The following is a 15,041-nucleotide window of genomic DNA, read 5'->3' on the forward strand; positions in this document are numbered from 1 at the left end:
ACGCCGCTCGCGCGGCAGACGCCGTGCAGACGCCGTGCAGACGACGCGCCTCGTTGTTCTTGCCGGTCTGAGTAACGGCCGCGACGGCCAACTCGTGTAAACTCGTGTCAACTCATGCCGCCGTTCGAACGTTCCATAATGGAATTCGTTTCGCTGCTTTGACTGGCTTTGACCCGCCGCGCCAATCACTTAGGACTGCGCCGCCCCCGCGCCGCCGCCCCCGAGCCGCCCCCGAGTCTCGAGGGGCGTCCTCGTGCCGCCCCCCGCCGCTAAGCCCCCCGCCGTCACATCACAGGCCTGCTGATAAGTGACGCGCGTGACACGCGTGATTACAGCGCACGCCACAATTAGGCCCACGGCGGAGGCTGTGCCGCCCCTGCCGCCCCCACCGCCACCGCGCCGCCCCCAGCGCCGTTCCAGGAGGCAGATATATATCACCGTTTATGGCACCGTGTGACTGAATGGCTCCGAATATGACGCTCCATTGAGAAGGCATAACGGATCATGGAATGGCCATTGCCGCTTAGCACCGCAGTGGGCGCCGCCGACGTGGTGTAGTGGATAGCGTCGCCGCGTGCCGGACCGCGAGGTTCCAGGTTCGATACCCGGCCGCTCCACGCTCCGAGGACGCTACGATTGGTTCGCTCGCACGTCATCATTCTTTGTTTGCTTCTCCTTCATCGACGGCGGCGCCTCGGCAGGGCCAGCAAGGCCGGCGAGGGTTGGGCTTGGTTATTCGGGCAGTAATGCGGGAGCGGCACTGGGGCACACTGGGGCGGACGACGAGACAACATTTCGAGGACGCTGGGCGACGACGCCGGGCCACGCCGGGCCACGCCGGGCGCGTGGGGCTCCATCCATTGGGATAGTTTTCGCCATTCAAAGTGTAGACAGCGCCGCACTGGCCCCTCCCAGCGTCCCCCCCCCCGTCCCTCGGCGCTCGATTTTGACCTGATCTCATTTATTCCGGTTTACGAGTAAAGTTTTGGGGATGCTCTCATTTCGAGTCCTCATTCGCTGGCTGCTCCTGAATAGGGCGATCAGCCCCGGCCGCAAACCATCTCGCATGCCTTATTTATGAACTTGTTTGTTTCTTCCGAATACAATCCCCAGTAATTCGGTGTCGTGTTGTCGCAACGCTGATTCCGCCATGTGGCGACTGCGCAATGGCTTCGCTGTGTTTACTCTGCCATCCGTTCCTGCTGCGCTGTGCCGCTGCGCCGCGACATAGCGCCGCCCGCGGTGTCACGTAATATGTGGACCTGCATCGGGAAGGGGAAGGGGAGGGGTGACGGACGCGAGCCGAGCCATCGCAGTGGGGCGGAGCGGAGTCATTTGCCGGCAATTCCCTAATGAACTCGCTGGCTGGCGGGCGGGCTGGCCGGGCGGCTGTCCGTCCCGCTTTGTGTCAGCAGGGCGGGCTGATGGCGGGGATTTCGTCACTGCAGGGGGCTTCGGCGCTGGCCGTGGGGCCGTGGGGCACTGCAAGGTCGACGGCGGGGTCAGGGCGCGGCCGACGCCCCGTGGCGCGGACCTCGGTCTCGGTGGTCTCGGTGCGGAGCGCGCGGACGGCCGGTTTCATCAACCCCCGCGCCGTGCTGCCGAGGCGGTGAATAGCGGTGGGGTGGCCCCTCCGGTGGCCCCTGGCTGCCCCTGGCCCGGGTCTGGACGGCAAGGTGATCCGGGGGCCGTGCACGGCAGACCCGACGGCCGCCGCGGCCAGGGGCGGCCAGGGCGGCCACCCTGCAGCGCTGTGCGGTCCGGGGCCTTTGCAGGGTCCTTTGGCAGGGCCTTTGGGAGGGGGCCTCGGTTAGGTCTGCAGTGGACTGCGAGGGGGCCTAGGAGGGGGCCTAGGGCTACGCGGGCAGCGCTGGCCCGGGCTGGCCGGGGCTGGCCGGGTGGGTGCAGACTTGGGAAGTACGCCTCAAACATTCGCAGTAAATCTCAGAGGCGGACGTGTACAGCTTGGCTTTGACAGAGCACCCGGCCACGGGGCGGGGCGGGGCGGGGCGGGGCGGGGCGGGGCGGGGCGGGGCGGGGCAGGCCAACTGGCGAGAGTTGCCGGGGGCAGCCGCAGTGCGTGTGGGGTACCAACGAGCCGTCGACATCGTCGGTTATTTTTGGCCGCGAGTACCGCGCGTGGCACGCGGCACGCACTCGGCGTCGAGTAACTGAGTCTCGGCGCAACGGAAGACGCGGCGCGGAGGCTCCAGCGAGGCTACAGGCCACACAGAGATACATGACCCTGCCGGCGCGAACGTGCTCGCCATGCCGACATTTGATAAAGGTCGTCGGCCACGCCCTGCCGCGCCCCGAGCAAGGCCTGCACCAGGCCTGGTGGCAGTGTGCACCCGGACACCCTCGAGCTGAAAGCCCTCGACGGCGGGGAGGCGACCGTCGATACCGGGCCCCGGCCTGCCGGACGGGATCCGGCGTAACGAGGTACAAACTTCGAGCCGCCCCGCATCCAAGACAAGTTGCTGAAGAAAAGAACGAGGGGTCGCCCCGCCAGGCGGCCAGGGGCGCGGCCAGGGGCGCGGCCAGGGGCGCGGCCGGAGGGGAGGCACGCCTGGCAGGCAGCACCGTGCGACGCGACGCGGACGCCCTCCTGATTTCCGGCCCAGCCGGCCTCTTAGCGCCGCTTTGGCCGCGAGGCCGTCGCGGCGCAAGGGGTACCCAACTCAAGATAATCATTGCACGTCTAGTTGGTAATCAGTGAAATAATCAACATCAATGACAATCATACTTTCGGGGATTCAATCACTTTTGACCATTTTTTTGACCATTGGATGCAGTGACCGCTCAAAGTCAGCAAAAACGGTAATTTTCTGAAATTCATTTACTTTTTGGCCATTTTTGCGAGACCACTGGTCCCAAACTATCAGCGGTCGCCTTCCCGAGGCGGGGCATGAAAGAGTAGGGTCTTCAGAATAGTAAGGCGTCGAGGGAGGCCTTTGACCGCAACTAAATTGGATGCAGTGACCGCTTAAAGTCAGCAAAAACGGTAATTTTCTGAAATTCATTCACTTTTTGACCATTTTTGCGAGACCACTGGTCCCAAACTATCAGCGGTCAAAGCCTTCCCGAGGCGGGGCATGAAAGAGTAGGGTCTTCAGAATAGTAAGGCGTCGAGGGAGGCCTTTGACCGCAACTAAATTGGATGCAGTGACCGCTTAAAGTCAGCAAAAACGGTAATTTTCTGAAATTCATTCACTTTTTGACCATTTTTGCGAGACCACTGGTCCCAAACTATCAGCGGTCAAAGCCTTCCCGAGGCGGGGCATGAAAGAGTAGGGTCTTCAGAATAGTAAGGCGTCGAGGGAGGCCTTTGACCGCAATTAAATTGGATGCAGTGACCGCTTAAAGTCAGCAAAAACGGTAATTTTCTGAAATTCATTCACTGTTTGACCATTTTTGCGAGACCACTGCTCCCAAACCATCAGCGGTCAAAGCCTTCCCGAGGCGGGGCATGAAAGAGTAGGGTCTTCAGAATAGTTAGGCGTCGAGGGAGGCCTTTGACCGCAACTAAATTGGATGCAGTGACCGCTCAAAGTTAGCAAAAACGGTAATTTTCTGAAATTCATTTACTTTTTGGTCATTTTTGCGAGACCACTGCTCCCAAACCATCAGCGGTCAAAGCCTTCCCGAGGCGGGGCATGAAAGAGTAGGGTCTTAAGAATAGTTAGGCGTCGAGGAAAGCCTATGACCGCAATTAAATTTGACGCAGTGGCTGCCCGAAGTCACCAATATTGATTTTCTGACAGCTTTCCGAGGTCGGCGCTCAAATAATCCCCAATATTTCCCAATAATTAACATAATAACCTCCTAGAATGTGATAAATAATGAAATAATCGAAAGAAATCACATGTAATCATACTCTAAATATAATCAGTGTACGTGAAAATCTTGAGTTGGTTACCCCTTGTCGCAGCGTGATTCGCCTGCAGGCAGTCCTTTGTCGCTCCGTCCCTCTCGCTCGCCTTCGCGACGCCGCACGAGTGCGAGAGAGACTGCTCGGAACGAGGCTGCTGACCGCGCGGCGAACCGCCAACTCGCCCCAACTCGCCAATCCGCGAGCGATTCACTCATCGCGGCGCTTTTCCGCTTTTCCAGCGGCCGGGAAATTCATCACGCGCGACTCAAGCAAAGTTTGGGATTCTTGCAGCGACTTGGAGGAGGCGGGCGGGGCTGCTTCACGCCGCCACGTGTTGTGGCGCTGCGGACCGCCAGCGCCCTCAAACCAGAACCGCAACCGCCATTTCGGCGCCCCGCCCCGCCCGCCACCGCGGCAGCCACAGGCCAAGATGCCCCTCCTGGGATAACAAGTTAGACTCCATTGCGCGGCCCGCCTGCATCCTGCCTTCCCACCACCCGTCAGGCCCGTCTGCGCATTGTTTGTTTTTTACTCGACGAGGCGATTATTTGAACAGGCTGCCTGCTCGGGCGGGGCGCCGGCGGTTGTCGAGCCGGAGCCGATAGCGGGGCGGGGCGGCGCGGCGCAGCGCCCTGTGACGTGGACGTTCACCACGCCCCTCACGTAGGGGGCGCTGGCCGCGCTGGCTGGCCGCGCTGGCTGGCCGCTCGGGCTGCCGGTCCAGAGTCCAGCCTGGCTGCTCGGTCTGCCCGGCCCGCCCGGCCGGTGGCACACATTAGAGGACATAATTGTCACGTTCCGCTTTTTATCCGGGGCCGCCCCCATCCATTCCCAATGTACACCTCCCCTCCGCTCCGCGCGCCGCGCCGCCCCACACTCAACAAAGTTTTAGTGTCGCAACTTGAGCCAGCTAGCCAGCGAGGCGAGGGAGAAAGGCGGCAAAGGATTGGACGGCAGGGGCAGGGAGGGGGTCATGCAGGAGTACCAACCGCCACAGACACGTTCGTCAACACCCCCCGGGGCTACCAACTTTCCGACTCGGTGACGACAGCGTGCTGGGAGGCCTGGCGGGGCCCGGCCGAGCCTGGCCAGGTGGGGTGGGCACCGAGAGTGAAACGGGAAAAAAAAGGGCGCTATATATCGGACTCCAATATTTACCGCCGTCAATTTGGGTTTGAAATAAAGGTCTCTGCCTCTGAGAAACTTTTACTTTTTAAAACGTCAGAGTAAATATCTATATTTACGTGCAAACAAATACAAATCCCGCGTTTTTAAAAAAAGGGGGGCAGGGAAAAGGGGGCGGGCTCCAGCGGCGTCTAAACTGCGCGCGAGTTTGTGAGTGAGGGGGTGAAAGTGTGCGTGTGGGAGCGAGCGAGAGAGAGCCAGCGCGGGCAACGTCGGCAGGGGACAGTGTTATCTCCACAACTTGGTCTACTTTCCATGGAAACTAGACGCGGTGCCGCGAGGCCGAGCGGGCCTGGAGCCGCCCGGAGCAGGCAGGGCCGAGCCGGCTGGAGCCTCGGCTGGAGCCCAGGGCCCGGCCCACCTGGTGTTTGTACCTATGTATTCCGAGTTATCGCGCCGTAAAGTCGAGAAATGCGGAACGACGCGAAACGAATTTAACAAAAGGAAAGTTGGAGGGCCGAGCCGCCGAGCGCGGCGAGGGTGGCTGTGACTGAACCGGGCCGGCGAAATGGGAGGGAAAACCGGGAGGGGAACCGAGCGCGGGCGCCTGCGAACGGGCGGGTAGGCAGGCCCGCAGGACAGGTCTGTGCGCGTGCGGCCTACCCGCCAGGCTGGCCGCGCCCGGCGAACCTAACCGCGCCGCCTCCACTGCCGTGCCGGTTTGAATGTTTGGATGCACTCGCCCACTCGCCGCCCTGCCCCTCATTCTTCATTTCTCTCCGCGCCTCCTTTGTGTGTCTTGCGTCGGTCTTGCGGCCGCCGCACCCTTTACGCCCACCTTCGCCGGGGAAGAGTGGAGGCCGCCGACCCTGCTCGGCAAACACTTGCAAAAAAAGAGAGGAAGAATAAGAAGAATAAGAATGAGAAGAAGAAGAAGAAGAAGAAGAAGAAGAAGAAGAAGAAGAAGAAGAAGAAGAAGAAGAAGAAGAAGAAGAAGAAGAAGAAGAAGAAGAAGAAGAAGAAGAAGAAGAAGAGGAGGAGGAGGAGGAGGAGAACAGAAAGAGAAAGAGTAAGAAGACGAAAAAGAAGACGAAAAGGAAGATCCGCGGCGGCGGCGGAAAATTCCCTTGGCATGGAATGACGTGTCTCCGGAATCCCTTCAGTCCGCGCATCGCGCATCGGGGATGTGATTATTTGGGGATTGGGGGCGTCGCGGGGCGTCGCGGGGCGTCGCGGCGCCGGGCAACCGAGGCAGCCGCGGAGGCCGTTCGCAAGGCCACACCAGGGCCACAGCCACAGTGAGGCCACAGGGCCGAGGGGCCAGGAAGATGGGGATGGACGAGTCGGCCCACCAGACGAGACAGCCGCGACGACGCGGGGGTCGCGCGGGGGCGAGGCAGGCGGGCGTCAGGCCGCGGCGCATCTCGCGGCGCCAAATTTATTGCCACTTACCTATAAATAAATGAGGCCCCACACGCGCGAGTGTCGCGATGAATATTTACAGTGAGGAGGTAGGCGGCGCCGCGGCGCCGTGCGTACCCATCAGCGGAGGGAGGAGGAGGGGGGAGGGAGACGTGCGAGGGAGACGACGGGGGCTGCGCCGCTGCGCGCGGGGCTGCGGCCGAATTAATTAACTGGCTGTGTGCTGCCAGCCCCGCCAGCCCCGCCAGCCCCGCCAACTCCTCCTAACTGGGGCGCGTTTCCGAAAGCCAATCGTGTCTCCCCGCGGCGACGGGGTCGCTCTCTTCCGCGCGAGGTGCATCAAACCGCCAGACCGCGCCGCGGGCCGGGTAGTGCCTCCCGCCTCGCCGCCGCCGACGTGCTGGCCTCGGTGTCGTCGACGCGGACGGCTTTGGCGACGAGTTTGTCATCAGGGCCGCGTCGTCATCGTCGTCCACGCCGTCGTCCTCCTCGAGATACAAATGCGGGCACGTGACCCGCGGCGCGCCTCGCCCGACAGATTGAACAGCGAGGCAGCGCGGCGAAAAGGGGGAGCGGGGCGAAGCAAATTGACAGGACGACGCACACAAGCACGCACGGGCACAAACGCATGCACACACACACACACACAGAGCCACTTCACTGCGCAAAGGCCAACGAGCACGACGACAGAGGGGGTACATAAGACGCTGGCGCAAGAAAAAAATGGTGATGCCGATGCGGGGTTTCGATCCCGTGACTTCACAAAAGAGCGGCGTAAGGGTAATGGTGGCGCGCCGCGAAGTGGGACCTGGGGCCGCCCGGCGTGCGGGGCTGGCGTGCGGGGCTGGCGTGCGGGGCTGGCGTGCGGGGCTGGCGTGCGGGGCTGGCGTGCGGGGCTGGCGTGCGGGGCTGGCGTGCGGGGCTGGCGTGCGGGGCTGGCGTGCGGGGCTGGCCCGGACGCCAGGACAGAGATGGAGGACACGGCGCGGCGGCGCGGCGCATATTGACAGTGAAGGATCGGGGAGGCGCCAGCGTGCGAGCACACTGCAACACAGTGCTGCCAATGCCACGCGGGCCGCCGGCGAGCCCAGCCCAGCCAACCCAGCAACATGATATTGCGCGCCCTTATTGGCCCAGAGAAGTGATCAGAGCGCGCAGCGAGTCGAGTCTCGTCCCGGATTCCCGGATCCACTTGGCCGCAGCGACAGCGCGCCACGGTCCACATAATCAAGGGTCATTGGAACTGGTCTCGCGGCAGCCGGCCCACCCGGCCCGGCCCGTGGCGGCATGGTGGCAAGCGCACAGTGGGCCAGAAGACCGGTGCGGCGGCCAATACTCAGACGCGTTTTGAGCTCCAGAGTCGCTAAATAGGGCTCAAACCGAACGTGTGACCCCACCAATGGACTGCTCTCCGAACAAGGAGTCCATTGGTGGGGTCACATGTTCGGTTCGAGTCCTGTTTAGCGACTCTGGAGCTCAAAACGCGTCTAGAGTTTTGGCCGCCTCACCGGTCTTCTGGCCCACTGTGAAACGGAGACCTCTGATTTACAACAGTGCTCGAAGACCCTCTTAAGCCCCAACTATGCCGGTGCAGGTGGGAGCCTGGCCGCCTGGCGGCGTCGGCAGACTGACTGCGACGTGCACGGAGGACGAGAGGCCGAGACGGGGCCGCGGAGGAAGGCGCAAGGCACGGTAACTATGCACAACCTGCCTCCGGAGCTTCCGGGTCGTACCGGCAGCGCTGGGTGGTGAGGCTGGCTGGGGCGCCTAGCCTGCAAGCCCTGCCGCCTCACAGAGGCCAGGGCGCTCCGAGCGCTGGTTGGTGCGCTTCCTGAAGAGGTCGTGCGCGGGGCGCGGCGGGGCGTGGCGGGGTGAGGCGGGGCGGGGGGGTCAGGTGGCCCTCGACAGCAATGCCACTCGACGCAGCACGGCCAGCGCAGCGCCGAACGAGCAGAACAACCAGCGAATTCCGATCATTACTCCATGTTTTTGCTGCCCCTTTCGGGCGGGGAACAATATCAGAGCTTCCGCGAAACGCGCTTTATTTGAAGAAAGCCGGAAGGCGGACCGGCTGGGCAGCAGGGCCGCGGCACTGCTGTGGACCACAGCCTGTGGCCGTGCGCTTCGATCGTCCACGGCGTGGCGAGGCGAGGCGAGGCGTGTGCTGCACCACTGTGACGCTCGCGTCGGCGACTATTCACGCGCTCGGCACGTCCGCGCGCCGCAGATTTAATTTTTTTTCTCCGTCCCTCTGTCTCTCTCTCTCTCGCTCCGTCCCTCTGCACCATCGCAAAAGCAAACAGACAAAGTGCGCGAGCAAAGTCCCTTAATTTGGCATGAACCCGACATCATCAGCGAGTCATTCTCTTCTTCATTCCTTTTCTTTTCGACACGCGTCCTTCATCATGTCGCACGTGTTTGCGAGTGTTGGTGTCACTGCCTGGGGGGGAAGGGGGGTGGGGAGGGACGGAGAGAGAGAGAGAGAGAGAGAGAGAGAGAGAGAGAGAGAGAGAGAGAGAGAGAGAGTGAAAAATCATCCCGCGCCGGCCGGGGTCTCCTCAGGCTTTAAAGGAGGCCCGCCTTTTCATAACGCTAATCTGGAGCGTGCTTTGCAGGGCTGCTGTTCTCCATAAATATTCGCCAGTTCCAGTTTCATATTTCATCATTTAAGCAGCCGGGGCATCTGCAAGTCATTGGCGCAGGTCTAGCGCTGAATTTTTCATAGAGGAAGCAGCGAGATGAAGGAACACAAGGCGCGGCGATCGCGTCCATTAGCGAATTATCACTCCATCTGCTCATCAGGCAGCGGCAGGGCCGGCGGGGCCGCAGGGCCGGCAGCGAGACGCACAAACCGCGGCATGAAAATTCATGAATTGTTACGAGCAGAATTAGCCAAAGGTTGGTCCACAATGGGCCGGCCAGCCAGCCAGCCAGCCAGCCAGCCTCGGCGCAGCGGAAGGCGCGCTACACTTAGCCAGACATTTGTTTGCCCTCTACGAATTTACTTCATTTAAAAAACAAAAATAATGGCGGGAAACGAAAATTCAGCCGGAGAGTTGGCAGCATTGCGTATGGCTCCGCGGAGAAGGAGTCTGCGAAAGGAGACGCAAAGGAGAGGGAAAGAGACAGAGAGGGAGGAAGAGGAAGGGGGAGGGGGCGGAAAGAGATAGACCTGACGCAGTACGACAAACGTGAAAAATGACCACATACTTAAGGCTAACAAAAGCAGCGGCACTCTGACCGGCTGCAACAATGCGGGAAGGAAATGGAAAGGAGGCTGGGGGGGGGGGGGCAGGGGGCTTGGCATGGGCCCCGGGCCGAGAGAGAAAGAGGGAGGGGGGTAGCGGCCGTGCCGACGACCGAGAGGAAGGGGGAGGGGGGGGGACAACACACGTGAAAAAGTCGGCCACGGTCCGGCCGGCCTCGCCGCGCGGTCGGCGCCATTTCGCCATTTGTTGGCATTTCTCGCGGGTTTTCTGCGGCAACAAACGCGATTCATTTGAGTCGGCGCTGTCATCTGCTCGCTCTGCCACGTTCTGTCCGGCCGACTGTGCGCGAGAGCGTGCGTGGCGTGGATGCGCGGCAGTGAGGTGACGTAAAAAAGAGTGTGTGCAAATGCGAGCCGCGGTAATGGAACCTCGTTACCGCCGTCGTTGATTTGAAGAGGCGGAAACTCGTTTTGTTGCGCCAGGTAACGCTGGTAACAGGCTCCGCGCGCGGGCAGGCTGGCAGGCTGGCAGGCAGACTGTGCCTCGCACGGTCTGTTTTTGTTATTATTTTTATTATTATTTGTCCCGCCTGCCATTCAAAATGCAAAAGAGCTGCCGTGGGCCGCGGGCCGCCGAATGAGCGAATGATTATCATTTCGCCTTTTCCCCCCTTTTCTCCCTTCAGCGCGCGAGTATAAAAACTGAACAAAAAATGAAACAAATAAAAAAAGGCAGTGCGACAAAAATACAGGGAAGCTGTCCCACACTCTAAAAAAAGTTACAGAATTGGTATCATTTTGATGCAGGATTGTATCACCGGCGTGGGTTGACAAATGTGGGTGATGGCAGGAATTGTAAAAGGGGCCGGTGACAGAAAAATGAATCTTTGGACCATGAAGAATTTGTTACATGAAGGTTACAATTATGTTTGACAAACTGATACAGAAAATTGTAACGGTACAATTCGTATCGAGAAAAACCAGATGTTTTCGGGCCAATTGCCAGTGCGTAGGATCTCGACTTTGAGTAATGCTTTCATTTTCGGCTCTGTCATGCTCGTCTCGTATCTGTCCGGCAAGTGCGCGGGCCTTAGCGGGGCGCGGCATGAGGTCCCCGGAAAAAAGGGCCGCCCCAAGGCGTCCGCGAATGGAGCCGTACCGGCCCGTTGATTTGAGAGTGGGGTCGTTCTGTTGCCAGGTACGCTGGAAAGGTCCGCGCGGGCAGACTGGCAAGGCAACTGTCCCACGGAGGCTGTTCTTTATTATTTTCATTTTAAGCTTGTCCCGCCGATTCAAAATGTAAAAAGTCCGTCGGTTACGAAATCTGCCAATAGCAATAAAAATTCGTTTCCCCCGTGATACAATTTCTGTAACAGTTATTGAAAAAAAATGAAACATGTTACAAAAGGCAGTGCGATTATTACAGGAGTGCGCCCGCTCGCTTCGCCCGCCTTCGCCCGCCCGGGGAACGTGAACGTGTCGTCCGAAACATTTCGCCCGCGGGAAAACATACAAACACGTCACTCTCTATCGATTTATTTATTTGCCTTCGGAATTAATTTTTAATTTCTCCGGACAGTGTATGCTGCGTGCTGCGCCCGCCCCCAGCGAAGTATGGGCAGTGCCGGCGGGTCCAGCGGGTCCAGCCCGGGGCTCAGGGCCCAGCCCGGCCCAGCCGGCCAGCACGGCCCAGCACGGCCCAGACGGGGGAAAGCGACGAACCCACAATAACGCTGCTGCAGGCGCCTTGGGCTGCGCTCCTGCCTTGGCCCGGCCCCCTCGCGGGGCGGGGCGGGGCGGGGCGGGGCGGGCGGGGCGGGGCGGGCGGGCGGGGCGGGGCGGGGCGGGGCCATCCTCCTGGCCGTAACGATTACAAAGTTTAAACTTGCAAATGAGGCGTCGCGGCCGACGCTCTCCGCCCGCAGATTTTTCTGTTTGTTTGATTATAAATTCAAGACGGCAAGGGTGGAGGCGACGGCCCTCTCCTCTCCTCCGCTCTCCCTGGTGTGTGTCGTTACGACGTCACGTGCAGCGCCGTCATATACGGAGCGCCCGCCCCGCCCCGCCCCCACCCCACACGACGTCGCAGGGGCGTTAAATTTGCGACTGGCGATGAAAAAAAGAGTGACCATGCACGGCGCGCCCGGCGGGGCCTCCCTGCAGCATGACGGCCTGCTTCGAGGCGCCGCGGTGCTGCGAGTGACACCGGCGGGGCGAGCGAGAACTCAGGTGCGCAACGGCGCAACGGTGAGCGAGCAATAGTGTTGACAACAACACTACGTTCATGCACCGTAAAACACGGGCGAAACGGCGTGTTCGGTTCGCTCAGCCAATTATTCGGACCGACCGCCGCGCGCGGCCGACGGAGAAATCAGAGCAGGCGCCGTGTGGAGCCGGAATGACGCGACGCGTTGCCAATGGAACGGCGAAAAATTAAAACAGCACAAAAACCCGGGAGGGGAAAAATAAAAATAAAAACGGACACTTACCTCGAGTATCTGCCGCACTCCTCGACGATCCGGATCTCGCCCGCCGAGACCTGCGGGTAGGTGCAGCGCCGGAAGCTGCCGAAGTACGCGTCCACCCTGTCCAGCAGCCGGCCCTGCAACAACCACGCCACTGTCAGATTAGAGAGTCGAGTGACACGGATCAGCATGCCGCCGCAACGCGCGTGCAGGCAGCCACAGTCGTCCAGTCGCTGCACCTGATGGTGCCTGACGGCCACAGCGGACAGCCGCCACGGATTTTCGAAACGAGGAGGGGGTGGGAATCGAACCCGCAACAACAAGGCTGCGGTGCTCTGTATGCAGTGCATGCGTGGTCGTGATGGAGTGGCGATCCGCTCGAGTCCCTTTCACGTCCAGCGCCCCGGCACGCCAGCGCGTTATTAGCGTCCGTCATTAGGCCGTGTTGCCAAAAAGGCGTCATTTGCCTGCCTGCCTGCCTGCCTGCCTGCCTGCCTGCCTGCCTGCCTGCCTGGCTGCCTGCCTGCCTGCCTGCCTGGCTGCCTGCCTGCCTGCCTGCCTGGCTGTCTGCCTGGCTGTCTGCCTGCCTGCCTGCCTGCCTGCCTGCCTGCCTGCCTGCCTGCCTGCCTGCTGGCTGCCTGCCTGCCTGCCTGCCTGCCTGCCTGCCTGGCTGCCTGCCTGCCTGGCTGCCTGCCTGCCTGGCTGCCTGCCTGCCTGGCTGGCTGCCTGCCTGCCTGCCTGCCTGGCCTGCCTGCCTGCTGGCTGCCTGCCTGCCTGGCTGCCTGCTGCCTGCCTGCCTGGCTGCCTGCCTGCCTGCCTGTCTGGCTGCCTGCCTGCCTGCCTGGCTGCCTGCCTGCCTGGCTGCCTGCCTGGCTGCCTGCCTGCCTGCCTGCCTGCCTGGCTGGCCTGCACGGCTGCCTGCTGCCTGCCTGCCTGCCTGCCTGCCTGCCTGCCTGGCTGTCTGCCTGCCTGCCTGCTGCCTGGCTGCCTGCCTGCCTGCCTGGCTGCACGGCTGGCTGCAGGGCTGTGGTCAGATAGAATCAGGGAGCCGCAGGGCATCTGATGACTCCGCCCCCGCGTTCCTACACCATCCCACACCCCTCCTCAATTCGATTCATCAATCGGCCCAACCTAATCTGTCATCCGACCAGAGAGGATGCGAGCCCCCGACGGGGCCCGGCCTGCCCCCTGTCCCCATCGCTCTCCAGTGTACACTGTTAATGCATTCGAGCAAAAGAGGCGGTCGGGTCCGGGGGTCGCGACGTCGCGCCGATCAGATCGCGGCTTCGGGGGGTGAAAAAATAATCTCGATTTAAATTGCGGCGGCCGCAGAAAAAGTCAATACACTACGCAAATATATTACTGGGCAGAAATAAGGCGGCAGGCAGGACGCGGCGACGCGCCGATTTCCATTTAATGAATTCCGGCTCCGGCGCGGCCGGCCTCGGTTCATGGCGCGGCAAATTTGAAGTATAAGGTGGCTTTGGGTTGCGGAGACGGTAAAGACCAGGGGAAGACCACGCGCAATGGGCCAGAAGACCGGTGCAGGCCGCCAAAAGTCTAGACGCGTTTTGGAGCTCCAGAGTCTCGAAAGGACTCGAACCGAACGTGTGACCCCACCAATGGATTCCTCGTTCGAAGAGCAATCCATTGGTTCCACACGTTCGGTTCGAGTCCCGTTTAGCGACTCTGGAGCTCAAAACAAGTCTAGAGTTTCGGCCGCCTCCACCGGTCTTCTGGCCCACTGTGCCACACTCTCGGACGGACGGGCGGACGGTGAGAAATCGGCGGCGTGGATCCGCGGAGGGGGAGGGGGAGGGGGAATGGGGAATGGGGCGTGTGAAGATGGAACATACTGGCAGACGGCAAATCACACATTGATGGCCCGCTGCTGCATCCGCGTGGCAGGGCGGGGCGTGGCGTTGCCACATCACTGGAGGGGAAAAAAGTCGACAGGGATGAGGCGACTAATGGCGTCGACACTCTCGGCTGCCGATGACGAGCGTCCAAGCAGTCAGGCGGCAGGCAGGCAGCCAGGCAGCCAGGCAGACAGCTAGGCAGTTGGCGGCGGTAAAATACCTCGCCGTCTATCACAGGGGCCGCCGGGCCGCCGCCGGGGCGCGCGTTGTGTCTCGAGCTATATTTTAATTGCGAAAGTTGTTCCCGCGCTAAGTTGAGCGCTGAGGCTGAGGCATCCAGTCGGAAAGCGAGGAGCTCCGCTAGCGGCGCCGCCTCGCCCTCCTCCCCCTCCCCGCCGTGATGCAGTGCACCGCGGTGGACGGCCCAGTGGGCGCGCCACCTCGCGGCCCTCGCGGCCAGCCCCTCGGAGAGCCTCGGAGAGCAGCCCGACGGAGATGGAGGCGAGCAGGCACGGCCGAGCCGAGGTCTGATTGCTTTGCTTTTCATTGGCGACAGCGCGGCGACAGCGCGGCGACAGCGCGGCGACAGCCAGGCGGTGTGCCCCAGCTGGCTGGCTCGGAACGCCGCGCCGCGTCCGCCCCTCTCGCACCGCCGCGGCGCGCCCCGCGAGTGCGAGAGAGACAGCACGACGGAACGCGGCAGTCGGAATCGGACTTCCAGTGCGGCGGCAGCGGCGGCAGCCTGGATTTATCGGCCCGGGAGTGCCGCTCGTTTCTCTGACCAATCGGCGTCGTCGGCGTCGTCGGCGAGCACAATGCCCCCGGTGTCCATTTTCCCTCTTAAACTAATTTGGCCCGCGTTCTCGGTGCCGCCTTCCCCCTCCCCTCCCCTCCCCTCCCCTCCCCTCCCTCCTCGCGACACGCAGGGCGATCGCCCCCTCCCCTCGCGGCGAGCGGGAGATTGTTATGTGAGTGTTGCGGCGAAGGGCGTCGCGACACGTCTGCGACACGTCTGCGGAGTGTCCGGGTCGTTTTCGGGCCAGCGACAAATGGTCTGAGACGTGTCCGTCCCTTCCCCCGCCCCTTTC

General features: G+C 61.7%; 1 protein-coding gene across 2 annotated transcripts in view; it reads right to left on the minus strand.

Moving 5' to 3' along the window:
• LOC117641581 (LHFPL tetraspan subfamily member 6 protein-like) overlaps positions 1-15,041 on the minus strand; it is a 112,112-nt gene that overhangs the window by 29,133 nt on the left and 67,938 nt on the right. For both annotated transcript variants that reach the window (XM_034379045.1, XM_034379044.1), the window contains exon 3: positions 12,119-12,231. In XM_034379045.1, coding sequence (XP_034234936.1) covers positions 12,119-12,231 — 113 coding nt within the window. The remainder of the gene's footprint in view (positions 1-12,118; positions 12,232-15,041) is intronic.

Source organism: Thrips palmi, unplaced genomic scaffold (genome assembly GCF_012932325.1).
Source record: "Thrips palmi isolate BJ-2018 unplaced genomic scaffold, TpBJ-2018v1 HiC_scaffold_15, whole genome shotgun sequence".
In the NCBI taxonomy this organism is placed as follows: Eukaryota; Metazoa; Arthropoda; class Insecta; order Thysanoptera; family Thripidae; genus Thrips; species Thrips palmi.